General features: G+C 38.4%; 3 protein-coding genes and 1 long non-coding RNA gene across 6 annotated transcripts; 2 read left to right on the top strand and 2 right to left on the bottom strand.

Moving 5' to 3' along the window:
• The first annotated feature begins 70 nt into the window (after positions 1 to 70).
• LOC115919372 lies at positions 71 to 16937 on the top strand. The gene is made up of 3 exons (XR_004061818.1): positions 71 to 178; positions 407 to 408; positions 16928 to 16937. It is a non-coding gene; the product is annotated as an uncharacterized LOC115919372 (long non-coding RNA).
• LOC754102 (tubulin alpha-1A chain) lies at positions 4889 to 10765 on the top strand. The gene is made up of 4 exons (XM_030972983.1): positions 4889 to 4989; positions 8003 to 8225; positions 9076 to 9269; positions 9545 to 10765. The coding sequence occupies exons 1-4, from the start codon at positions 4987 to 4989 to the stop codon at positions 10523 to 10525; spliced, it is 1401 nt and encodes a 466-aa protein (XP_030828843.1). The 5' UTR covers positions 4889 to 4986; the 3' UTR covers positions 10526 to 10765.
• A 2316-nt stretch (positions 16938 to 19253) lies between the features above and the next one.
• On the bottom strand, positions 19254 to 21086 carry LOC115930046. The gene is made up of 2 exons (XM_031000463.1): positions 21031 to 21086; positions 19254 to 20696 (listed from the first exon to the last, which is right to left on the bottom strand). Exon 2 carries the CDS (start codon positions 20674 to 20676, stop codon positions 19402 to 19404), a length of 1275 nt encoding a protein of 424 aa, XP_030856323.1. The 5' UTR covers positions 20677 to 20696; positions 21031 to 21086; the 3' UTR covers positions 19254 to 19401.
• A 420-nt stretch (positions 21087 to 21506) lies between these two features.
• Positions 21507 to 25423, bottom strand: LOC115930048. 3 transcript variants are annotated; one of them, XM_031000466.1, is made up of 6 exons: positions 25326 to 25423; positions 24275 to 24319; positions 23704 to 23939; positions 23037 to 23201; positions 22358 to 22522; positions 21507 to 21839 (listed from the first exon to the last, which is right to left on the bottom strand). In XM_031000466.1, the coding sequence occupies exons 3-6, from the start codon at positions 23846 to 23848 to the stop codon at positions 21649 to 21651; spliced, it is 666 nt and encodes a 221-aa protein (XP_030856326.1). In that variant the 5' UTR covers positions 23849 to 23939; positions 24275 to 24319; positions 25326 to 25423; the 3' UTR covers positions 21507 to 21648. The 3 variants fall into 3 exon arrangements, with proteins under 3 accessions (XP_030856326.1, XP_030856324.1, XP_030856325.1); XM_031000464.1 differs by having other exon boundaries at positions 24232 to 24319; XM_031000465.1 differs by lacking the exon at positions 25326 to 25423 and having other exon boundaries at positions 24275 to 24794.
• Positions 25424 to 27196: the final 1773 nt, after the last annotated feature.

Genomic DNA, 27196 nt, shown 5'->3' on the forward strand with positions numbered 1-27196 from the left:
AATAAATGTCCTTTTAAAACGATCTTAGTGTTTGTGGTTTCATTATTGACGTTAATTTAATAATAATAATAATAAACAACATTTGTATAGCGCTTATCACAAAATATGTCTCTAAGCGCTTAAGAAAAATAGAAAGAGAAGGAATTACAGCCAAATATTAAGTTATACATAATAGATAGTGGACAATCGAGGGGGCTGCATATGCAAATGAAAAAGCCTATTTAACAAAAAAGTAGGTTTTTAACATGGATTTGAATTTGTCTGTTGAATCTGCTTGTTTTATACGTTGAGGTAAATTGTTCCAGATGATTTGATGAGTATATGTTTTTGAAATAGTGGAGTATGAATATGAAATGATGATCACGGTACTTGAATATGAGAACTGAAAGAGTGAAGTGGTACAAAGTAGTTTGAAAATGAAATTAAGAGATTGAAATAAAAAGGGAAACTAACATAAAGGATTTATATATAATATATATGAGCCTCATCCTATAAAGACTTACGAATGATTCAAATTGATTCCAATTCCATATCAATCGCAACTGTGAAGTAATTTTTTGGTTGACTGGAGGTAATCAACTCAGAACAATTGCAATTCTGTACAAGACAAGGCTCTGGGAACGTACGAAATATCCTTCTTCCTCGCATAATCTCAAGAGTAAAAGGGGGCGTATTCTGAAAACTTGTATTTCATGCAAAGGACAACAATGTTAATCGTCATCGACACTAATCATTGGTGCTTTTGCAGATGGCCCTTTAATTATATGCAATTAATTAAATTAAAGAAAAAACATTAATTAAATTCAAAAAATTCTTGAACTCTTTTACAAAAGATAACATCGTTTTCTGAACGTTAGCAACAATATCGGTTTACTATTTCGTTTTTATTTCACTTAAAGGGCGATTCCGACAAACTTGCCAGCTGAATTGAATACAGAAAAATTAAACAAACAAAACATTGAAAGTTTCATCAAAATCGGAAGGTACTCTTCCCCCCCCCCCCCCCCCCAAAAAAAAAAACAGTTCGCCACATAGGCTGTATGCAAATAAGCGAGTCGATGATGCTCCTCACTTTTCCCCATATTTTTTTTTTGGAAAATTTCAATTTTTGTTTTTGTTTTAACACAACTGTATATTATGTATTCACAAATAGAATTGGCACATGCGCGACTAGTATCTTCCGCCATGCGGGTTCCAGTTCTTTCTCAATCAATCTCTTTTCACCTATCTGATATGCATGATGTCATAATGATCTGCCGCCTACATCAAGTCTGACACCATCCCGATTCTTGGTCTACCTCTTCCACGTTTACTATTTATCTTCCCTTCTAAGATGTCTCTAAGCATGTTATCATCCATTAAGATGTGTTCCATCCAGTTTTCTTCTGGTGCCTTCAGATTGTTTGTTTCTCAAGTTCCTTTTCTCATTTACTCTAACCAGTACCTTTTCATTGGTGATTCTGTATTTTTTCATTGATGCTCATGTCCCTCCGTCTAATGTATTCCATTCTCCTCCACAGCCACGTTTACAAAATGCCAATTTAGCCCTTTGCTGCAGTACCCTACTGCACTTAGATAATGCACTCTTGGCTAGTGCTGTGCGAATTTGGATCTTTTGGGTGTTGTATCCATCACTAGAGTTAACATTACCATTTCTACCAAGGCACGTAAACAATAATATTTTTCAACCTGTTCAACTTTCTTTACACCGATTGTGACATTTATATCTTGACCCCCCCCCCCCCCTCAGGGGTTGCGGAACGTCTTCCAAAATGAGAGAGGGGCACCTTCTGAAGAAAGAAAAAAGAAATATGAACAAACAATGATTGCAATTATCGCAATGATCAATGTTCATTCATTACCAAAATGTCATTCAACTTGTTGCTATCGAAGAAATCGATTTTTTTTTCTTTCACTTTTTGATGATTTATTGTGTTTAAGTAAATCTAAAGAGTTCCTCACCTGATCCAGTGGTAAGCCTAACACCGGAAGTATTAATAATTTTCACAGATTTCTGACAGATAGCTAGCTTCGCGTGTTCGTAGAGGCAAATGTTGTTGGTTGCAAATATTTCAACTTCGTCCACTCGCACTCGCGGAGTCCTAGTGGACGCGCATGCGCATTCATAGGGCCAAGCAAAGGGCTTACTAAGTGACGTAATAATTGAACTTTTGGCCAATGAGAGTACGTATTATCCTTTATGTTGCATATTCATGAGGGTTATGCACTTTGAAAATTATTGAAGTTACAAAGAGAGTGGACAAGAACTATGCGGCCGACTTCGACTGTGCATGGAGCTGATCGAGTTAACATTCCGCAACCAATGAGGATCTGGGGGGAGGGGGGTGCCCTCCCGTGGCCAAAAAAGCAGGTAAATTTAATTTAATTTAATTAATTTCTTACCAGCCCCCCCTCCCCTCTTTTCATTTCGAGCAGAGTAAATGGGTATGTTATTAACATGCGGTTTACATGGTGTGAGTAGTTTAACGTTTACCCACACATCGTGGGTCCGAACAGGTTGGTTTTCCGGACAGTTGATTCAAACAAGTAATTTGAAGAAGTTTACATGCAATACCTAGGGGCGGCGGAGCGACTCCAAAGAGGGGGGAGGGCCGGGTACAAACAAAAAAGGGCCCTTTCTGTAGAAAATAAAAGGTACCTGTAAAGGGAAATCTCAAGGCGAAAATATACAATTTTTTAGACATTGGTATATACCCCTACACAGTGGCGTAGACAGGTTCGTACACCTGGGGGGATGACTCAGGGGCGGATCTAGCTTTTTGCTAAGGGGGGGGGGGGTTGACCAATAATGACGATGCAGAGCATCGTCCACGAGCCGCGAAGCGGCGAGCCGATTTTTTTTTTTGGTATTTATTTGAACCCCGTAAGTGATGTTTTCCTGGCATTCCTGGCTATTAACACAATAATGACCATAAAAAGCAGTACATGATAACGTCTTTTTAAATCAAGTAACAGTTAAATACACAGTTATATCCAGAGTTGTCATGTGTTTGGTTAAGTTACCAGATGAGTTGAATATCTTCTCACAATATTTGCACTTGAAAGGGTTTCTCTCCAGCGTGCGTTCTTTTTTCTTTCTTTTTTTCTTCTTTTTCCCCCTTTTTTTGTTTGTTTGTTTTTTGGGCCGCCCAAGGGGGGGGGGGGGGGTTAAACCCCCTAACCACCCCCCCCCCCGTAGATCCGCGCCTGTTTAATCTTGTGGTTATCTTGTGGTTTCCAAACCACAAGATAACCACAAAATACTTGTAAGATTTTCTTTTTTTTTACCGTCTGAATTGGCTTTCACCGTGTGAATGCGGCTAATAACAATAAACACAATTACAATAATGATGAGGATTATTATTATCATCATCATAATTATTATTATTATTAATATTATAATTGTTATCATTATTATTATTATTACTATTATTATCATCATTATGACTTATTAAGTAAGCAAATATCATTCCCCCAAACCTGGGGGGGGGGGGGATGATTGTACATGCCATCCCCCTCATCCCCCCGTTGTCTACGCCCCTGCCCCTACATTGTGATTACATTCTCAGGGAGGATTTCCATATTTGATTCTCTTATACATCATACACGATATATTTGCAATCGGGTATAATCATGGTCTGAATATGCATTTGCGAGCGAGCGAAGATTTATGAGGTCGCAGTGCGAAAATTTACATCTTATAAAGAGGGGGAAAACAATCCTGATAGGGGTGTAAGCACATTTTCTTGTGAAAGAGGATGTCTTTTAAAACACTTTTTTTTAAAAATGTGTTTGAAGTCGAAATTTGATGAAAGAATACAAAATTAAGGTTTTCTGCGTTCAACAGAGACACATTTTTTTTAAGGGAAATATTTACAGAAGTGTGTCTTGAATAAACACTCTTTCACATTATGATACAATTTAAGTGAATTTTTGCCGTCAAATTTTCGGCGAACTGTGGAGGGGCTAATATCACGTGCGTGATCGTCAGTCGGGATGCTTGAGTGAGAGTAGACAAAATTATCATACCTCCCTTTTCAAGTTTATTTCTCAAGCTCCCATCTAATGATACATTATATTCTGTGAACTCGTTGCTTTTTCATTTCTACTTCTAAATAATGCTTAGATATGAACTAGATAAAGTACAACACTTGTGCAAACTATGTCTGGAGATGAAAGTAGATTTCAACCAGTAATTTCAAGAAGTTAACATGCAATAATATGTCATAAATCTTTAATAACATATAACACCAAGGACAGAATATGTTAAAGATGGTTGGTGCAATTTGTGTCATTAAATCCTAAGGCAAAAGAAAAGGCATAATATTTGTGTATAGCGACCTGATTTCCTCCCCCCCCCCCCCACTCAGTGTTATATAGGGTACGCGTATGCATGTTCCCTCCTTTTGAAAACGCCCCCCTAAGTCCGGTGTGTAAAGTCAATACGGGCCGGATTTTGTGTACTACGAGCCGGACTTTGGTGCGTGAAAAGTACCCCTTTACCGGACATTTTGGGAACACGCATGCGGTCCCTCCGACCCCGGAGTGGGGGGGGGGGGGGGGGGGGGCGGGGGTCCCTCCCTTCTCTCTTAACTGAAATCTGGCACGCATATAGCTACGTCTATTATCTTTATATTTATTGTGACGCAACAAAAGGATATTTAGTCTATAATGTCAAAATTGATGCGCTTTAGCTGCCAGCGCGCTCGTGCGCGTGCGGGAGCATTTAATTTCTAAAACGTTATTGGTTCATTTTCCTAGTGACGTATTGCCATATTTGCTAATTATTGGTTGAATTACTTTTGTTTATAACGTTTCCTAGCGCTATGATATGATGCGCGCACTTTATGGATTTTTAAAATATCGATATGATACGCGTACGGTATATATCATTCAGCTGTTGGCAAGCGTTGCGTCAAGTTTCTCGCCAATTTTCTCCAGAAAATTTACTCCAAATTTTTAGTGACGACCTGAAAATCATCAAAAATGGTGAGTGAAACTTTACTCTAGATCTAGATCTAGGCCTAGACCCAGGCCTATTTGATTTTGAATCATGAAATGAATGGATATGAGCTGAGAAATGAAAGGTTATGCGGCTGATGGTGCTTGTGCAATTGTGTTTCGGTCGTCATCAACAGTCAAGACTGTCGAGTCAACAACTGATTCATGTGTAAATTTGGTTGTGTGAGTTGTGACCATAGGCCTAGGTCTAACTTAGAAATCTAGTTCGTGCGTGACCTAAGTTCGCTTTCTCAAAAAATTGGTAAGATTTCGAAAATCGGATAGACCAGGCAATGGATCTAGATCTAGACTAGATCCAGACTAGACTAGACTTGGACTAGATCTAGATCTAGATCTAACAAGTTAGGTGCTAAAGTTAGTACTAGATCTAGATCTAGTACTAGAGTCTAGTACAGTAGTAGATCTAGGCCTAGACCCTACTGACTAGATCTAACTTAGATCTATCTAGGCCTAGGCCTAGTAAATCTATAGATCTAACTTAGATCTAGATCTAGAGACGGAATTTTCTTTGGAATTGGGTGTGAAATTAAAAGAATATTGACAAAAGATCTTCTTGGTTCTTGGTTGGTCGGTCCTCCAAAAAACTCGTCTGAGTTTTAACATGAGTTGAGGTGCGGGTAGACTTTCTAGACCTGTATTATTAATTTGTAGATGGGGGGGGGGGGACGTCAGGGCAATTTCTAATTTGACAGGGTCAGTGTGGGCGATAGTCTCCGGTTTAAGCTGGTTCCAATCACGCACTGGTCTCATGAAGGAGTTCGCGAATGTGTCCGTTCTGTTGGAATTGCCTTTTAGTTTTAAGTGTTAATTTATGCCCTCTTCTAATCTAGATCTATCTCTGGTCTTTTTTGGTCGTGTTTTGGAGAAAAAAATGTGTATTTTTACATTTGTTAACGTTAATTTTACCTTTTTGGGGAGATAGCCCCCCCCCCCCCCCCGGCGCTCAAAGGGGGGGGGGGGGGGGGTGGGTGGGTGCAATTTTTATAATTTTCGAGGGCCCCCAAAAAAAATTAGTGCTCACTACCCCCCCCCCCCCCTTTCTCCAACTTCTCCTCCTCCCCCATTTCTTCCTCTTGAATTTTTCAACTTGGAAGACCATGGACCTATTACGGATGGACATTCATCGTTTTCTTAACGAATTTATTGTGATCCGTCAATGTCGTCTCAACATTCCGTACATCATGTTTCTTCCCTTTGGTCTCATCATGGTCGCCGGCAAAATGCCGGAACAGAATCAAGATAGTGATTTTACACATGTTAATCTATGCTCAGAAGATAATTACTCGCCTTAATCATTGAAAATAGATGTGCAGTTCTGGCATATAATCGGAAATTGTTGTTCCGTGTACTGTACATGAATTTTTAAAAAAACAAACATGTTGATATTACCAGATAGAGGTTATTTTTGGATTGTGATTTAAAATCCCGTTTCCCACTATTTCCTCATAATATTCCAGAGTTACAACGCACAGGGCTGATACAGATCATGGCCTTCTAATTGTTTTATAAGGTCATGGGTAAGTGCGAAAGTGTGCGAAAGTTTGCGAAACAGTAATAATACATTTCATATCACCAAAATCGTCTGCTTTTCAACTTTGCTGCTCCCAATTGAGGATGCTTTTATTAAGACACACTCTTACAGAGCACACCATCCAAACAAAACCCAAGAGAGGGAACTGCTCCTTTGTCAATGACCGAAAATGCTTACGTAGTCGTTATTGTTAAAACAGCTGAATGTTCTCTATGAAGCTTATCTGCCGTAGTTTACAGGAGGGATTAGACTGCCCTGCAAGTTCACCGGACAGGTGGTTATCTCATCAACTCACCTCTCAGTTAACATAAGAAAAAGAGGATCATGGGGGACCAATGGTCACCGATTAGGCATTGTTTGTTATATTAGAGGGCGCAAGTAGCTACAAGTAGTGCAGTGGGCCTTTAAGATGCACATAGGGTCTAATCAGAAGGCGGCGACTATGATTAGATCAAAGAAAGAATCACGTTGAATGTCCATCCGTACTAAGTCCATGGGAAGACGGAGTCGGGAGAATCTCAGACTTGAGTGGCTTACGTTCAAGAGTGATGAACAAAAATAAAGACAAGTGTTGACTGTTGTTCACTTGTTGGAATGGGACAGTGTTTAGTTTTCTAGAATTATCTATAGACCTAGATCTAGGCCTAATCTATTTTAGATTTAGATCTAGATATGATAGCGAAATTTAGCGAAAGTAAATTTGCACCAGTTGCAGACAGATTGAGGATTAGATCTAGAAATATATAGTTTTGTATACTACTAGATCTAGGCCTATACGTATACCCCCTCCCTCCTCCCTCCTCCCTTCATTAATTGTTGACACAAACCCAATTGGAATCTAGTTTTTAAAAGAAAGGAAAAATGGGGAGGGGATGGGTAAATCTTCGTGTTGGACAAAGGTATCAATAAATTGGCTGAAAGTAACTTCCCACCAAGGCAAAAGTTCCTAGATTTCAAAATTTGATGACAGAGGTCAGAGCCGCAGAATCAGACTCGAGAGGTTGAAAATCAAATGTGTCCAACATAATCGACATTTCAAAAAAAAAAAAAAAGAGGGGGGGGGGGGGACTAGGGTCTAATCTATTGGCATTTTTAAAAAGTGCTACAAAAATAATTTAACTGCTAGACGTACTACATAGTCTACAGTCTTCAATACAAAGGACCCAAATAAATGAAATGCTTGCCTTTAGGCCATAATACTTAGGGCCCCTAAAATTTACCTTGTTTAAATTAAATATCTGTGACTCTACTTTTATAGGCACATTTGACACCCCCCCCTCCCCCATACATATGTATGAGAACATGATGATTAGGATTATTATTAAGGTGTTCCCCTTCTTTTTTTTTGGTTTTTTTTTGTCTTTGTCTTTGTCTCGTCTTTTTCTTCTTTTTTTCCTTCATTCTTCTTTTTCTTTACACTAACTATCGTTCCTCCTTTTTATCCAACAGCGCGAATGTATCTCTATCCACGTCGGCCAAGCCGGAGTCCAGATCGGTAATGCCTGCTGGGAGTTGTACTGCCTTGAGCACGGCATTCAGCCTGATGGCCAGATGCCGTCAGACAAGACCATCGGAGGTGGTGACGACTCCTTCAACACCTTCTTCAGTGAGACGGGAGCTGGCAAGCATGTCCCCCGTGCTGTCTTCGTAGACTTGGAGCCCACTGTCGTCGGTAAGTTTAATTTCTTTTCATTGAATAGGACTTGATACAAATTAGACAAACTGTATGAATCAAAATTCAATACACACCATATTCGCATTTTCTCCTTTTCCAAACAGTCCGAGTCCGACAAAGCGATGTCAATTTTCAAACGCATTTAGTAATGAGCAGACGTGTTATTTGTTATTTCCCCTCCGCACACCTACAGTGTACTTATGAAGCACCCAATCCAAATCAATTTGCATAATACAATTAAAGGCATCTCGACACTGCCATTTTGAAGGTATACATCTCTTCTACCCTGGATGTAAACATATATTTGAGATATATTTGATATATATATATATTTCCGGACATGATGGCTCAGTGGATAGAGCGCCCGCTTCATGAACGGGAGGTCGTGGGTTCGAACCCCGGCCGAGTGATACCAAAGACTTATAACAATGGGACCTTCTGCCTTCTAGCTAGGCGCTCAGCATATTAGATTGGAGAAGGGTAGTATTAACATATTATGTTATGCAGGGCCCGCTGGAAGAACAGTTTCGTAACTGAAGTGGCTACCCTGGGTAAATAAAACGTTATTATATATTGTAGTATAGTAAAGCTAATAATGAAGAACTGCATCACAAAAGCATTAATGGATCGCTTCGTTTTACAACAGATGAGGTCCGAACTGGAACATACAGGCAGCTCTTCCACCCTGAGCAGCTGATCACTGGCAAGGAGGATGCCGCCAACAACTATGCCCGAGGTCACTACACCATTGGCAAGGAGATAGTCGACCTTGTCTTGGACAGACGTTATTATATATTATATATAAAACGTTATTATATATTGTAGTATAGTAAAGCTAATAATGAAGAACTGCATCACAAAAGCATTAATGGATCGCTTCGTTTTACAACAGATGAGGTCCGAACTGGAACATACAGGCAGCTCTTCCACCCTGAGCAGCTGATCACTGGCAAGGAGGATGCCGCCAACAACTATGCCCGAGGTCACTACACCATTGGCAAGGAGATAGTCGACCTTGTCTTGGACAGAATCAGGAAACTGGTAAGTTCTAGGGTGAAACTTTGTTTTTATTGTTGACGCTTTAAAGATACATCAGACTTCAAGTGTGTTTGTGTATATAGGGGGTGGGGTGTTGCATATGTTTGAAGAGAACAAAGAAAAATGAAGATGATTTGAAAAACTGGAAAGATAAATAAACATTTCTAATTCCATTGTTCAACGTGAATAAATTACCGGTATCTGATTTCTACTACAGTTATACTATTTCAAATTAGTTTAATATGTCTTGTGTTTTACTTTTGTCTTCTTCATTTTAGGCTGATCAATGCACAGGTCTTCAAGGATTCCTCATTTTCCACAGCTTTGGAGGTGGCACCGGCTCTGGATTTGCATCACTTCTTATGGAGCGTCTGTCTGTTGACTATGGTAAGAAGTCCAAACTCGAGTTCGCCATTTACCCTGCTCCCCAGATCTCCACCGCAGTCGTCGAGCCCTACAACTCAATCCTAACTACCCACACAACTCTGGAGCATTCTGACTGTGCCTTCATGGTCGATAACGAGGCTATCTATGACATTTGCCGACGCAACCTTGACATCGAGCGACCAACCTACACCAACCTCAATCGTCTGATAGCCCAGATCGTGTCTTCCATCACTGCCTCTCTTCGATTCGATGGTGCACTGAATGTGGATCTTACTGAGTTCCAGACCAACCTGGTACCATATCCTCGCATTCACTTCCCCTTGGCTACCTATGCACCCGTCATTTCTGCAGAGAAGGCCTACCATGAGCAGTTGAGCGTAGCAGAAATCACCAATGCCTGCTTTGAGCCAGCAAACCAAATGGTTAAGTGTGACCCACGCCATGGCAAGTACATGGCATGCTGCATGCTCTACCGCGGAGACGTCGTCCCCAAGGATGTCAACGCTGCCATTGCAACGATCAAGACTAAGCGCACTATCCAGTTCGTAGACTGGTGTCCAACTGGCTTCAAGGTCGGTATCAACTACCAGCCACCCACTGTCGTCCCTGGTGGTGATCTTGCCAAGGTTCAGCGTGCCGTCTGCATGTTGAGCAACACGACCGCCATTGCCGAGGCTTGGGCTCGTCTTGACCACAAGTTCGATCTGATGTATGCCAAGCGTGCCTTCGTTCACTGGTATGTCGGAGAGGGTATGGAAGAAGGAGAGTTTTCCGAGGCCCGTGAGGATCTGGCAGCTCTGGAGAAAGATTACGAAGAAGTAGGTGTTGACTCCGTTGAAGGAGAAGGAGAGGAGGAAGGAGAGGAATACTAAACGACTCATCTCAACCTTATCAACATACCCGGGAATTTTTGCGTTCATGTTAAATACACTTTCTATTTCAAAAGCTTGATTCGATAAACATTGAATAAGAACAAATGCTCTAATGGATTGATTTCACATAAAATGCGTAATGAATTCAATGAAGATTGACATCTACATTTTGATAGGTTTTCTTCAGATGTAACAGTTTGGAGGTTTTCTTGATCACTTTAAAAATGAAATTATTGAGAGGAAAAAAAAAAAAGTTTGGAACATGATTATTTTTAGATTTATGTTTAAAAGGAGAAAATAAATTTTCTTTCTGAAACAATCTTAGTATTGTGGTTTCATGTTAAGCTAATTAAGATGATTTGATGAGTATATGTTTTGGAAATGGAGGAGTGTGCATATGAAATGATAATCAGGCTACTTGAATATGAGAACTGTGAAAGCGTGTTGTACAAAGTAATTCGAAATGAATTAAAAAATTGAAATGAGAAGGGGAAACTAACTCAAAGGATTTGTATATCATATATGTGAGCGTCATCCTATACAATTTACGAATGATTCAAATTGATTGCAACTTCATATCTATCGCAATTGTGAAGTAGTTTTATGGTTGACTGGAGGACTTGAAATCAAGTCAGATCAATTGCAATTCTGTACAAGACAAGGCACTGGGAAATACGAAATATCTCCCTCCCTCGCATAATCTCAACAAGAGCAAAAGGGGCGTATTCTGAAAACTTGTATTTCGTGTAAAGGAAAACAATGTTAATTGTCATCAATACTAATCATTGGTGCTTTTGCAGATGGCCCTTTAATTCTATGCAAACGCATCCAGCTTTTCGCAGACATTAACAAAGGATTAATTCAATCTAAATTCTTGAACTCTTTTACAAAAGATAACATCGTGTTCAGAATACCACCCCTGCTATTTTTATGAGGAAAAACAAAGCCTAAAAAAAGGAAGAACATTGGCAATAATATTGATTTACTATTTCGTTTTATTTCACTTATAGGGTGAGTCCGACGTATTTGCAAATTGAATAGAATACATTCAAATTAAACTAACAAAACATTGAAAGTTTCATCAAAATCGGAAGAAAATCCCCCCTCCCCCCCCCCCAAAAAAAAGTGACTGTGTTTGCTTTATGTTGAATAAAAAGGAGTAAAAATCCGATACTCTTGTCAATATTCCTTCTTTTCATTCAAACGGAAAAGAACTAGCCATGGAGGAGTAGGTCGTGATCTAATAACAATCCCCCCCCCCCCCACTCAGTGTTATTTAGGGTACGCATATGCGTGTTCCAAGCGACCCCCCTTTTCAGCAAAAGTCATGTGTGTAAAGTCAATACGGGTCGACCTTTTTCTTTTGTTATACGAGCCTTTTTCAGCACCCCCCCCCCTTTTTTCAGCAAAAGCCCGGTGTGTAAAGTTAATACGGGTCGACCTTTTTCTTTTGTTACGAAAAGGACATTTTTGTAACACGCATGGGGTCCGTCCGTTCTCGGAGTTAGGGGGGGGGGGGGGGGGGGGGGGCTGGGTAACAATCGTAATAAAAATGATGATCCTAATAGAAAATATTTTTTCATTTTAGAACCATCACTCGACTATTGGAATAACGGAAGAAGAAGTTTTCCTCAATACATGATAAAAAAAATGACTTGCCTGTAGCGTAAATAATATTATGTGAATATGCATGCAAGGAATGTCATGTGTAATGTCGGACAATACCGGCCTCGTGATGGGTAGTCGGTCTCGTGAGCAGTCGGTCACTTATGCCGTCGCGGTCTCGTGTGCGGCAGTCGTTTATGTCAAAGTATTGTTTCAGGTTCTATTGTACATGTAGGCCTATTTCGGAATGTGTGTTCTAGATCTATAAAGTTCTACAATGAAATATCACTTTTAGTACAGGAAGAGAAAATGAACAAGCACTGATTACAATATTATTGATTGGTTCATGCATTACCACATTGTCATTCAACCTGTTCTATCGAGAAACCGTCCAATTTTGTTTCCATTTTTTGATGATTTATTGTCTTTAAGTGAATCTAAAGAGCTGAAATTTTGGTAAGCCTTGCACCTAAAGTTTTAATCATTTTCACAGATTTATAGCTAGAAGCTGTTCATGATGTTTGTTGCCAAGATTCCAGTCACGCGTCCACGCAGTCCAAGTGGACGCGCATGCGCATGCGCATTCATATGACTAATTAACTGACGTAATAATCAAACTTTTGGCCAATGAGAGTGCGTATTATCCTTTATGTTGCATATTCATGAGGGGTTACTTTGATGATTGACGTCACAAAGAAAGTGGACAGAACTTCGCGGTCGACTTCATTACTGTGCATTGAGAGTTCAAAATCCGAAACTCACATACTTTTAAATGACAACGCTGCGGCATACAGTGCTTTCTCTAACATAAATTGAAGAAAATTATTATTAGCAGGAGGTGGGTGGACACGTCCTCAAGACAATTTCAAGAAATCAGTTTAAAAAAAAAAGTACAATTAAGAATCGATGGCGTATCTGAACATTAATAATGATAATAATAATAAATTGTTTCTTTTATAGCGCTATATCAGTTTACAACTGATCAAAGCGCTTTACAAAACAAATACATCAATGAATTAAAACTCAACAAAAATATGCTAAAAAATGTAATGCAGTTAATTACAATTTAAATAGGTGTGTTTTGAGATGTTTCTTAAATACTTAAATTGACATACTACAGCGTAATTCACAAGGTAACCTATTCCATGTAACCGGACCACTGTAGTGAAAACTTCGCTCACCTATCTTCGATTTTAAAGATAAACTTGAGTTCTGGTAATGCGATTGCATTGTGAAAGAAAAGGTTGGAATGGATCAGAAAAGTTGATCATATAGCATGTAAGTAATGGTTCTGGAGTCATCAAGATCATCATAAATTTGGCAGAGTCTTGGTAAAGTAACAATCACTTACACAGAAAGATGTATATGGGACAACACACATGGGTCGGGGCTAGTACTACCCTGATTTCCTTATCTTTCTATGCTCATTACTCAGCCAGTATATATTTTCTTCCAAATTTGTTTGGCACATGACATTTATTTGTAATCTTGAACATTCAGTGTAAGTTTCGCTAGATTATGTGAGAATTCATTGTCTTTTTTTTACCAGAACTCAAGTTTATCTTTAATCTAGGCACATGGAGAGCCGTTGTGTCTGTAGTTGAGCGAAGATTAACGTTGGAGGGGGGGGGGGGGGGGGGTGGGGGCATCCCTCCACAAAACTCGAGGGCTCAACACCCGGCCTCTCTACTACACCACCTGCATGATCGATCATATGAACAATTACTGAGTTACAAATATTTATATATTTTGGGACGGAAGCCCTTACCAAACATAATTTAGTACATTTTGATTGTAAAGTTGACCGCAACGTGGGTAAATACTATCTGTAGTAAAATAGTTATAGCGCCCCAGTTTAACGTCATAAATTTGGCGTTGATACATTCCATAATGGGTTCAATTCCATAGCCTCCATGGTAAGAGCTTGCGGTATGGCAGATCATGGAGTTACGAGTAACTCCATGGGCAGACTCAAACTCTACGTAAAGTGTTCGAGTCTTGACGAGTTGTAGAGGGTCTGAACTGTAAGGCTATGTACATGGCATTCTACAACATACAGTACATAACAGGCACACATACTTTTGTCACAATGGAGATTGACAACTAGTAATAGTCGATATTCCATCTCTACTTCCAGGTGGAGCGTTTTTTGTGTGTGTCTGTTCTCAATTAAACTGTTTGATACAAAGTCCAGAAGTATAATTAGACTTCCCGTTTATTCATTTCCCAAGAGTATAGTCTGCAAAACTCTAAATCTATAGATTTCAGACTAATGACTAACCCTAGCAGAAGTGAGAAAATTTATCTTCGCATTGGAGCCAGGCTATATCCATCCGGACATCCCCCCTCTTTCTTTCTCTCTCTCTGCATGTCTTTCTGACTCTCTGTCTCTGTCTGTCTCCCTCCCTATCTCTCTCTCTCTCTCTCTCTCTGTCTCCGTCTCCGTCTCTCTCATCCCTCTTTCTCTGTTTCTCTCTGTCTGTCTGTCTCTCTCTCTGTATGTCTCTCTTTCTCTTCTCTCTCTCTCTCTCTCTCTTTCTCTCCCTCTCTCTCTCTCTCTCTCTTCACTACCTCCTTTTCTCCTTTCCTCCCTTCATTCGTGGAGTCGGTCTGGCGGTACGTGTGCCCAGGGAGGTGGAGTTTAAACCTCCCTGCCTGGTGTGCCTGAGGTTTGAGCTCTGATCCGGTCGCACAAACGTATAAGGTCTCCTGAGAGAAGACTACAGTCCCACCGAATGTAAACATTGAAAGCACTGGACCTTGCTCAAAGATAGACCCGACCTCTGCATTGAAATGGGTCAATAATATCGCACTTGGGGGGGGGGGGGGGGCTGAGGCTACTCTACAAGCACAGGCTCTAATTTCACACTTTACCACGGTTCCTTGAGCAGAGCCTAGATCTGTCGGCTAAAGTACAGAGCCTAAACATGCATGTTGTAGTCTAATAGTGCGGGCACTGTTACGCACAAGAGTTTGGGCGTTCAAGAGGCAGCCTCATATCCAGTGTAATATGACTTGTGCATAGTACGAAGAAATGTAATATCAATATTCTCATCCTAACTGGACTGTACTATACTAGTACTGAAACATTTGTGTTAAAATATCATCAATACGCACGAAACAAGAGTATTGAAACCAGCATATCACTGTTGAAAGTAGAAGAAAATGAGTTTTTTTTTTTATCCGAGTGCAGTTATCAAATCGTCGCCTGCACCACGAACCGTCCTCTCTGCGCACTTTGATGCGAAAGTTAGTTTCGCAGAAAACGCATTTAAAGAAAAGCTTTTTTAAACCGGCAATAATTATAACTAAAAGTAGAGCAAATTAAAAACCGATGACTTCATTCGATAGTTCAGGTCCCAAAGTTACATCCCATATCTTTATATTTTCTTGAACTTAATTATTTACGCCACAGCGAGCATTGTAACAGAGAGGACGGTTCGTGGAACAGATATAGTGCGCGATCGCGCCTCGCGTCTTTACCACGAACTGGCCGCTCTCCTGCGGACGGTTCGTGGAAAAGATGAAATGCACAATGCGCATTGCTATTTTCACCACGAACCGTCCGCTCCTATTACGCGCAACTGAAAACCGTACAAAATGAATGGAAGATGAAGTGACTGAGAATCGGAAAGTGTTGTTTACAGACATCGGTTTTCTAATTCACATTTTTAAACATTTTAGGGATGTTGAAATAATCCGGGTGATGATGAGAGTAAAGAATGACACATCTACTCTCACTCAATATCAATTCTTCAAAAAATGATGAAATATTTTTTGTCCGTACTGCCTCATAAACAGAGAAGACGGTTCGTGAAAAAGATGAATTCCGTTACAACAGTAATCCATTTCACCACGAACCGTCCGCTCTTAACAAGATGTGTACAAACCGAATGAATATTTAAGAAAATCTCAATTAAAGTATGATCTGTGAGCATTCATAGTTATTTTAATTCAATATTGATTTTTTTTTGTACTGAATAACAGGCAAAATTCGTTTATTGGAAATCAGTTCATTGCATGCAATAATTTGTCTTTTTCTTTTCTTTTTTCTTTTATTTGAAATTTATTAGTTAGTTTATTAGTATTGCTATCTTACTGGACGAAATCAAAATGCTCTTCTTTTAACATTGTCCAATTCTGGATTGATAGTAAATCTTGCTTTCTTTCTTTCTTTGCTTCTTCTTTCTTTGCTTCTTCTTTCTTTGTTTCTTTCTGCCTTCCTTCCTTCCTTTACTTTTTCGTCTGCCTTCCTTCCTTCTCTTTACATTTTCTTTCTTTCTTTTTCCTCCTTGCTTTCTTTACCAAATTTCTTCTTTCTCTTCTTTATTTCTTCCGTTCTTTCTTCTTTTTTAAATTTGTCTGCAGTAATTTCATAAGGCACTTTAATTAAGAAAATCAGATAAATCAGACATGCATGGAAACAAAGGATTTAGATACACACGTCCATTGCCTGCTTCAAATATTAAAAAAAATAAACAAACATAGATTATTTATCAATTGTGTCTTTTTATCTTTTAATAATCATCATATTATTTCATTCCATAGTATTTGCAACATATTTAACAGAAATATTTACAGACAGAACAAAATCTGAAATAGGCAAGACGAATTACAATTCCTTTAAAAAAAAATCACACACATTGACATTTTGGCATAATGTTTGTTTAGATCTCATCGAGACAAAAAAGAATGGACAATGATGGAATGTTATTTCAATTTTTGTTTTTTTTTGTTTCTTCATATCCAGTCATCAAGAAGTCCTCGTGATTTGACTTTTATATCAGTTGTATAAAGTAAAACCTTTGTCTCTATTAATGAAAAAGTGATATATTGGACATCAAATTAGAGGATTTTAATAATCCTATCCTCACAACTCTGCATGAAATATATTCAATTATGCACATGTCTTAGGAATATTCAAAAGGAATATAACTTTTCCACATTCTATTCATTTTGATTTCCATAGAATCTTGTTTAAACTTCATTGTTTGCAGATGGAAATATCAAAATTTCACCAAGATCTCTTTAGTCAGATTCATCACAATAATGAAATATTTAAAATTATGTATCACTTTTCTTCCATTCATGTAGTATTCTATTTCCAATGTATACTTCATTGTTATTTTTTTTAAACTACACTATTTACAGATAGAAACATTAAATTCTAGTCCTTGATACATCTCGTATTTTCCATTTCCAAGTTTACTTCATTATGTTATTTCTAAACTGCATTATTGACGGATATAAATATTAAATTTCAACACATCATTTAACAAATGCATTATTTATTTTTAATTATTGTAATTATTTCATATCCGTAGTAAATTCAGAGTTCTATTTAAACTGCATTATTTACAGATAAAAAAAGGAATGAGCCAGATACATCTCATAGGAATGTATTATTCCAAAGAAAACATCATTTATCTTCAACACATGTTATCAAATCATTTCATCTTCATATAATTTTTTTCTCTTTAAAGCTGTATCATTTACAGATAAGAAATACCAATGTTCTGAAAGAGCCAGATACATCTCATAGAAATATAATATTGAAAAGAATGTATTATTTCTCATAAATTCATTTAATTATTTCAGTGTATTACATTTTGTTTTTTAAACTGCATTATTTACAGATGGAAATGTTAAAATATCACTTGTCTTGAGTACAATAAATATCATATTGACACAATATCTCAAAGAATTGATTATTTCTCGTCAATTCATTTAATTATTTCAGTGTATTACATTTTGTTTTTAAACTGCATTATTTACAGATGGAAATGGTAAAATATCACTTGTCTTGAGTACAATAAATATCATATTGACACAATATTCAAAAGAATTGATTATTTCTCGTCAATTCATTTGATAATTTCATCTCTATAGTCTATTCCTTATATTAAAACTTCAATATTTACAGATGAAAAAAATAAATAAATAAAATGAGCCAGCTTAATTTCGTAACTATGAATGTAATATCCCAAAGAATGCATCATTCAATACAAATCATTTAATTAATATGTCATTGATATATTATCTCTTGTGCTAGATACATCTCATACCAATGAAATAAGTAATTTTCGTTTCGATGTCATGCAAAAGTATTTTTTTAGTCTCAATTGTGAATCATTTATAAACAAGTTCTTTTTTTTTTAAGATTTGATTTTCAACAAAAATTGAAATCGCTCATATGAAAATACGCAAAGTATCATAATGACAAACACAGCTCGTCACAATCTAGCAGATTCAACTCTACATTTCAGATATGAACTGGTCAGTGATTACTTTTATGGAAACAAAGAATATGAAAGCATTAATTAACTGATATCATTTGGGTAGCATAGTTTAGTAGTGAGGCAGCTTATCATAAAGCCTGGTGGAGTGGGTGCCAGACTGCAGGTGTAGTGCCGCTGCAGAGGGCCTTGAGATCCTGATATTTACCCAAAGATAGCTTTGGTGGGCCATTCCTGTAGAGAGGCTCGGGTGTTACTTCAGTGACCTCTTCTACACCTCTCCGTGTCTGGTTTGTCCTGATCACATCAAATTCTTCATCAGTGTGAGAATACTTGAAGTACACGGAATCCACTTCACCTTTCACGACCTTCATAGCCATGAATTTCTTCCAGTCTACGGTTTGTCCACCCTCAGAGGTTCGGACTCGCAGAATACCTTTCTGTTGACCAACAGACTTCCAATCATCAATATCTCTTGATTGGACTTCTACTACATGATAAGGATGGGGGTGAAGACGAGCCATCGCACAAATGGTGCTCAATTGAGTCGGTACCATGACTTCTTTCACACGTCTAATGCTTCGTTCTATGACGCTGTGCATGGCATCACCCTCACTTTGTCCGTGGTTTGTAGGGAAGTAATTAACTGTGACCGATTCAACGGACTTAGCCTTTCCGATGAAATGTTGCAGCATTGTTGGGATGATAGAGTTCTTATTTTGACCGACACAGCCATCACAGTAGAACACTACTTGTTTCACACCCCTCTCATCTAGACTGTTAAGGTACCGATGGACGTGTGAGGCAATTTCACAGGATCCTCTTTTTGTTTCGCACTCGTGTGAGAAGAAAGCACCATCCGTCCTTGCTTGCAAGTTCATTATATCGTGAAGTTGTAGTTGCTGAGTCTACGTTTGTAGAAAATGTCAGATTGTGGGGACTTCGGCAAGTAAATGACCTGCTCCAGATCGAAAACTGCAGAGACAAATGTGTGGTCAACTGAAGCTCTTTCCTTAGCAAGACTCTTCAACTCTCTTACTTTTTCTTTTTCAGCAATGTGAACTTTGTATGCCCCTGCAATTTCTCCCTCTCTTTGGGATTCCCACGTCTGTAGGTTTCGCACAAGGGGCACATGTCCTTTTTCGGATGATGGAACTTGATATTCATCTTCTTCAGAACCTTCCTGTAAAGAGATAAAGAAGCACATTCCTCTGTACCTTCTGTAGATGAATTGTACATGCGATACATGATCTCAGGATTGAGATCTTCTGAAAGGTATTCACATCGACTGTTGGCCCGACAATAATGAGATTCTTGACGCGGAAATTGATTAATGTGCCGCTTCACCCCTTCACGTAATAGAGCGTCTCTGTCAGACGTCTGCCTGCCACCCCTTCCTTCACCTTCAAGGCAGCCGTATGGTCTCTTCTTTCCAAGCACGGTCTTCACTTGCCTCTCTGATATACCTAATGTTCCCACGAACATCGCTTTGCATACACGAACTTTAATGCATGGATCACCTGCATTGGGCAGGAAATACGCACATTTTCTGATCTTTCTTGACTTCTTTTCTTGAATCTGTTCGGTGTGCCGTCCAATCCATTCTCTCTGCTTTGTCAGATCAGCAAGGTCATAAAAAGCTGATCTAATAGCTTCACGAGTGTTGCAACTAAGTCCTCTGAAATGACACTTTTCACATGAGGTTTCGTAGCTAGCAAATCTCCTCGCCGCTTTTAGTTCCTTACTCTTTTCACTCTCATAGCTGTAACCAGCATTTCTCCGTTCTTTGACTAATTGATTTCTACTCTTCACCGTCTTTGGCTGCTCTGGCACTTCCAATGCTCTTTCCCCATCTACTTGAAATGATTCAGGAGACAGTTGACTATTATCAGCTGATTCCTGGGGAAGGCTAGCTTCTTCAAGATGCTCTGGAATATCTAATGAGTCGGTCGCATCGGATTGTTTTGATTCCAGAGTCGCCATCAGTACCTGATCTCCGTTCTCTTCAACTCTTGTATCCAATGAGGCTTGGTTTTCAAAGTTTCCTCTTCTTGATTCCATTAACGGCATAACCTCGTCTTCATTGTTCCTTTCTTCTTCGTTGGTGAGCCCTTGGTACTGTGATGCACTTGAACTGATGTCAAGTGGAATTTCACTGAGATTGAATGCAAGATTATGACAAAGGCAATCATCACGTAAGTTAAAATGAAGGAAGCATAAGAAACACAAGCACTCTGGACACGCTGCCCAAACTTCATCAGTACACATGAAATTGTCACATGTTTCAGGATTTCTCTGACCACACTGCATGTTTGGATGGAGCGGAGAATCTGGAGAAGATAAAAAGACAAAGGGAAAACAATGATAGTGAATGTAATGACATAATTTTCGGGACACAGGTAAAGTTATATTGAGCACAACAGAAACAATAAGTGTGATAATAATTGATCAGGATATTGAATAAATGAATAGAAAATCCCTTTTATATTCAGAACACGTACACAATCAATAAAATGAAGTGTGCTTTTTGTCCATTCTAACTGTATCAATATAATTTCACTTTAGTTATTATCATCAGTATAATTTCCTTGTACTGTGGACAGTCCTCTGATTTCTTTATGTTATTATGAATAGTCATGAACTATTATTGGAAGATATTTTTACCTGCATGGCTGTCAGACTGTGTTATCTGGTCACTTGCGATGGATATGGTTCAGGCAATCCAGATCCACATCCTGTTGAATCTTCAGGAAGTGATGGCGATGATACGGGTAGAGGACCAAGTTTTGTTTCTGGGGGTAGGATTACAAAAATTGAATATAAACACTAGTTTTAAACTCTCCGAAGAAGATGCCCCCCCCCCCAAAAAAAATGAATAAGACTACAATAGTGAAATATACACACTAGTTCCAATGCCTCCCCCCCCCCCCCAAATAGAAGACTCATCCCAAACCTGCACCCACCCCTCCCCCCTAAAAAAAGATCTTACAAATGTAGAAGAATCCATTTATAATATTGAACATGCGCTTCGGTCTTTCCTCATTAAGATCTTGTAGGAAAGTTGGTCTAGATTGTTGTTGTTGTTATTTCTTGTACTTTCATAATGCAAACATTCTTATTCATAATTGTAATTAAGTTCATTTGTATATGCATATTCATTATTGTAAATATGGTCATTTTTTCATGCACAAATTCATTATTGTCAATATGTTCTTGTTGAGACTCTCATACTCCCGATCGGGGTTCGATAGAGTTTAATAAAATCTTATCTTATCTTATCTATCAAATTGGGAAAAGGAGTGTAATACCTGCATATTTGTCAGAAAGTCGTGCCAGGGGGATGTCAAATTCCTCATCAGACTGTGTTATCTGGTCACTTGCGATGGATATTGGTTCAGGCAATCCAGATCCACATCCTGTTGAATCTTCAGGAAGTGATGGCAATGATACGGGTAGAGGACCAAGTTTTGCTTCTGGGGTAGGATTACAAAAATTGAATATAAACACTAGTTTTAAACTCTCCGAAGAAGATGCCCCCCCCCCAAAAAAAAAATGAATAAGACTACAATAGTGAAATATACACACTAGTTCCAATGTGCCCCCCCCCCCCCCCAAATAGAAGACTCATCCCAAACCTGCACCCACCCCTCCCCCCTAAAAAAAGATCTTACAAATGTAGAAGAATCCATTTATAATATTGAACATGCGCTTCGGTCTTTCCTCATTAAGATCTTGTAGGAAAGTTGGTCTAGATTGTTGTTGTTGTTATATTCTTGTACTTTCATAATGCAAACATTCTTATTCATAATTGTAATTAAGTTCATTTGTATATGCATATTCATTATTGTAAATATGGTCATTTTTTCATGCACAAATTCATTATTGTCAATATGTTCTTGTTGAGACTCTCATACTCCCGATCGGGGTTCGATAGAGTTTAATAAAATCTTATCTTATCTTATCTATCAAATTGGGAAAAGGAGTGTAATACCTGCATATTTGTCAGAAAGTCGTGCCAGGGGGATGTCAAATTCCTCATCAGACTGTGTTATCTGGTCACTTGCGATGGATATTGGTTCAGGCAATCCAGATCCACATCCTGTTGAATCTTCAGGAAGTGATGGCGATGATACGGGTAGAGGACCAAGTTTTGCTTCTGGGGTAGGATTACAAAAATTGAATATAAACACTAGTTTTAAACTCTCCGAAGAAGATGCCCCCCCCCCAAAAAAAAAATGAATAAGACTACAATAGTGAAATATACACACTAGTTCCAATGCCTCCCCCCCCCCAAATAGAAGACTCATCCCAAACCTGCACCCACCCCTCCCCCCTAAAAAAAGATCTTACAAATGTAGAAGAATCCATTTATAATATTGAACATGCGCTTCGGTCTTTCCTCATTAAGATCTTGTAGGAAAGTTGGTCTAGATTGTTGTTGTTGTTATATTCTTGTACTTTCATAATGCAAACATTCTTATTCATAATTGTAATTAAGTTCATTTGTATATGCATATTCATTATTGTAAATATGGTCATTTTTTCATGCACAAATTCATTATTGTCAATATGTTCTTGTTGAGACTCTCATACTCCCGATCGGGGTTCGATAGAGTTTAATAAAATCTTATCTTATCTTATCTATCAAATTGGGAAAAGGAGTGTAATACCTGCATATTTGTCAGAAAGTCGTGCCAGGGGGATGTCAAATTCCTCATCAGACTGTGTTATCTGGTCACTTGCGATGGATATTGGTTCAGGCAATCCAGATCCACATCCTGTTGAATCTTCAGGAAGTGATGGCGATGATACGGGTAGAGGACCAAGTTTTGCTTCTGGGGTAGGATTACAAAAATTGAATATAAACACTAGTTTTAAACTCTCCGAAGAAGATGCCCCCCCCCAAAAAAAAATGAATAAGACTACAATAGTGAAATATACACACTAGTTCCAATGCCTCCCCCCCCCCCCAAATAGAAGACTCATCCCAAACCTGCACCCACCCCTCCCCCCTAAAAAAAGATCTTACAAATGTAGAAGAATCCATTTATAATATTGAACATGCGCTTCGGTCTTTCCTCATTAAGATCTTGTAGGAAAGTTGGTCTAGATTGTTGTTGTTGTTATATTCTTGTACTTTCATAATGCAAACATTCTTATTCATAATTGTAATTACGTTCTTTTGTATATACATATTCATTATTGTAAATATGTTCATTTTTTCATGCACAAGTTCATTATTGTAAACATTTTCTTGACGAGACTCTCATACTCCCAAGAACGGGTTAACACTCAGATGATATCAAATTGGGAAAAAGAGGAAAAGGAGAGTAATACCTGCATATTTGTCAGAAAGTCGTGCCAGGGGGATGTCAAATTCCTCATCAGACGATTCTGAATCTTCAAGATATTCTGAATCGAGAACGATTCCTTGCCACAGAGTCCCTTCATAGTCCATGATCACCTCTTTCCCTTTTGTCATCTTCCCTGTCCACTGAAGGAGTGGTGAATGAACAATGTTGTTTGCACCATTCAAATGCCATTGCACCAAAACATCATAGCCTTTATCCGGTCTAAAAAGGAATAAAAAAAAGAAAGAGAGATTTCAACAACCTTATTTTCATAACAATTTTGCATACCGGTATGTATTCGGTAATAAACATACATATTAAGCTGTTCCATGAGAGATGAACTGGTAAAGAAATTATAGCCTTATTTTTTATAATTCATGAAGAAATTATTATTCTGCATTAATATTGGCCCAACACTTGAAATTATAAAGTCAAAGACATCACCTATATATTGTTTTTTAACACCATTTCATTATTTATAAATATTTATTCTGGTAAACATAAGAATTCTTACCTTGATCCACTTTTCCCTTTGCTCTTCTTTGGTCTTGGCATACCTGCTTTGTTTTAGATATCTCCTTCTCTAAGTTGCACAGCCACATCTGCGATAATAAAAACAAGAAAAAAAATGAGACAAAATATTATAAAAGTCAATGATATACAAATCGGTTTCACAATGATTTGACACATAGGTAGAGATTAAAGTTACAATAATTTTACTACACCATGCATTCAAGTACATAAATAAAAATGTCAACAAGAACATGAACATGAATACCCTGGTCCCTGCCAATTTTTGGGACTGAATAAGACATTTTTTTTGTAATGAAAAAATGGTTAATCTAGATGAAGTCCAACTATTGTTCAGTACATTAATTGTAACTATCTTGATTAGATTACATATAAAATAGAACTTTCAGTTTTGGTCCCCGAAATGGGCAGGGCACAAATGACTTAAGATCTGCTAATGGTGGAGCTCCTAGGTAAAACCTTAACTATCTAGTCCAAATGTTAGATCTAGATAAAATCTATAAGATAGGTTAGTTAGTAACATTATACATCTTAATAATACTAGAAAAAGTTAGGACTAGACCTAGGTCTAGTCAGACTATGGTCTAGCTAGACTCTAGTCTAGATCTACACTAAGACTAAGTTACATCTAGGTCTAATTTGTGTCTTTCTTTGATCAGAAATAGATCTGGTCTAGGCCTAAATCGTCGTCGTTAGTAATAGTATTGTAAGATAAAGACAAAGTAGATCCTAGGTCTAGATCTAGAGTTAGACCTAAATTACTAGTGTTGAATTGCTCTTGTTCTAGTTTTTCCTGTGTTTATCTAATCTACAGACAGTATTCATTAAATAATCTTAGAAAGCAGATATCTTCAGTAGATCTGAAGTTAGTTCTTATTATCAACAGTCAGACAGGATTTCGTGTTAGGTCCAACCAAAAACTGAATAGGCGGGACTGTAACATAATTTTTCGTGAGAATTTAATGATAAAATGAACTTTTTAGAAAAATATAATTGCTATAACCGAAGGAAGAATCTCTTATTGTTTTTTGAAAATATTTTATGTTTTAGAAAATAGATCTTAGAGCATATACTTACGAAATAATTGGATCCGGGCAAACTTTCCAGGGAAGCGGCCGCTTCGTGGTGCAGCAGACGGATCAATTTACGTCAAATTCTTCACCACGAAGTGTCCTGATGAGCGCGCGAGCGCGAGAGAGGACGGTTCGTGGTACAGAAATATCCAATTTATTGCAAGAGGACGCTTTACGATGACGTCGTTATTACGTAACCGCGCAATGTTAGACTCTGAAATTTTCACAAAATGTAGGTATTTATTAGTACATGAAAAAAATGCAAAAAAATAAAAATTGAAAAAAATGCCGAATTTGGCCAGAGAGGACGGTTCGTGTAACGGGTAACGAAAAGTTGTAAAATGAGTGATAACGTGGTTGATATTTAGAATGTTAATATTTATGATTTTATATCCAAGGGCTGACTGGAGTGTACCCACCCCCCCCCCCCCCTCGCCCCCCTCCCATGCAATGTACGTTAGTTGTTGCCATTGATCCACAGCGAATGTCAAAATAGATTGACTCCCCACTAGTTTTCGTACATCAAGCGTGTATAATAAATACGTTCAACTGGCAGCTTGCCAGTGATTCATCGGATTCAAGCATGATTCAAGAATCGCTGGTGAATTAATAGCCTTTAGTTGCAGACAGCACAAAATATCAGGACACGTCCCACACATCAAGAACACACACACACTCACACACACACACGCACAAGAAGAAGAAAAAACATTAATCACTGTTTATCTTTTTGTCTTCTAATCAGCATGGAATTTTCATAAAAGCGCCTGCGAATGTGATACACTGGGTTTTATTTTCGAGATGGGGGGAATACTTGTCCATATTTTTTTTCTTCGGATTTGTGCCCCCCCCCCCTGCCGTGAGAGATTTCTGGATCTGCCGCGGTGTGCATGAGTATTATTATACAAAGTTACTTGAACTCAGAGACCCGAATGTATACAAGAACAATGTGGGGGTAATAATGGATCGTCAGTATTTTGATGCCTCTAATCAAGTGATCTATGTGATGGAGTTAATGCAATTGAGATAAGAATATACTTTTTATGGTGGACAGTTGCTAAAATCGATTTTGATTTATCATTATTGATTTACCCCCCCCCCCCTGTTTCTCAACTACTGGATACGCCACTGGGTTAATTTAATGCGCAAAACTATAGGGGAACAATATTCTATCCTGAGTTGGCGCACTTAAATGTCATGCTGATCAATCGCTTTGATAGCTTCGCGGTTCAACTAATGCACCTCAAATGATTCATTTGAGAGCCAGAAGGGCGTTACTTTTATACATTGAATGAGCGTCCTTCTAGCTCTATTAAAGCAGACGAGGAATTTATCATTGCTCATCATTAAGTTTTGTCAAATAAGATTACTGTAGTTTTGGTCACCGCACTTGGATCATGTGCGCCCGGCTCCCAAATTGAAGTTCAAGAACAATCATCTTGATTAATAACGATGTTTACCGTATATCAACTTTTATCAAGTTATCGTTAGGGGCAGCGATGGAGATTATGGGTGTGTGTGGAGGGAGTGGGAGGGGTGTTAGTTTACATCTCCGTTCCAAAATTCTCTTGGCAAATTCAATTTTTCAGCCAATGTCGGCAAACATATAAAAAGTAACGCCTTTCTTGTCTTTGTTCCGCTTGCTGCTAATATTTTTGCCAACTTAGTCGGCAAATTTTGTCCACCCCCCCCCCCCCCCCGCTCTAAATGGTCTAGTTACGTCCTTGTACTCGCCCCTCGATCTTGTCTCGCACAAGCAGCTGTAGAATGGTGATCACCCGTTTCACGAACCGTCCTCTCTGGCCAAATTCGGCATTTTTTTCAATTTTTATTTTTTTGCATTTTTTCATGTACTAATAAATACCTACATTTTGT

This window comes from Strongylocentrotus purpuratus, unplaced genomic scaffold (assembly GCF_000002235.5).
Source record: "Strongylocentrotus purpuratus isolate Spur 01 unplaced genomic scaffold, Spur_5.0 spur5_scaffold_6, whole genome shotgun sequence".
NCBI classification, from domain to species: domain Eukaryota; kingdom Metazoa; phylum Echinodermata; class Echinoidea; order Camarodonta; family Strongylocentrotidae; genus Strongylocentrotus; species Strongylocentrotus purpuratus.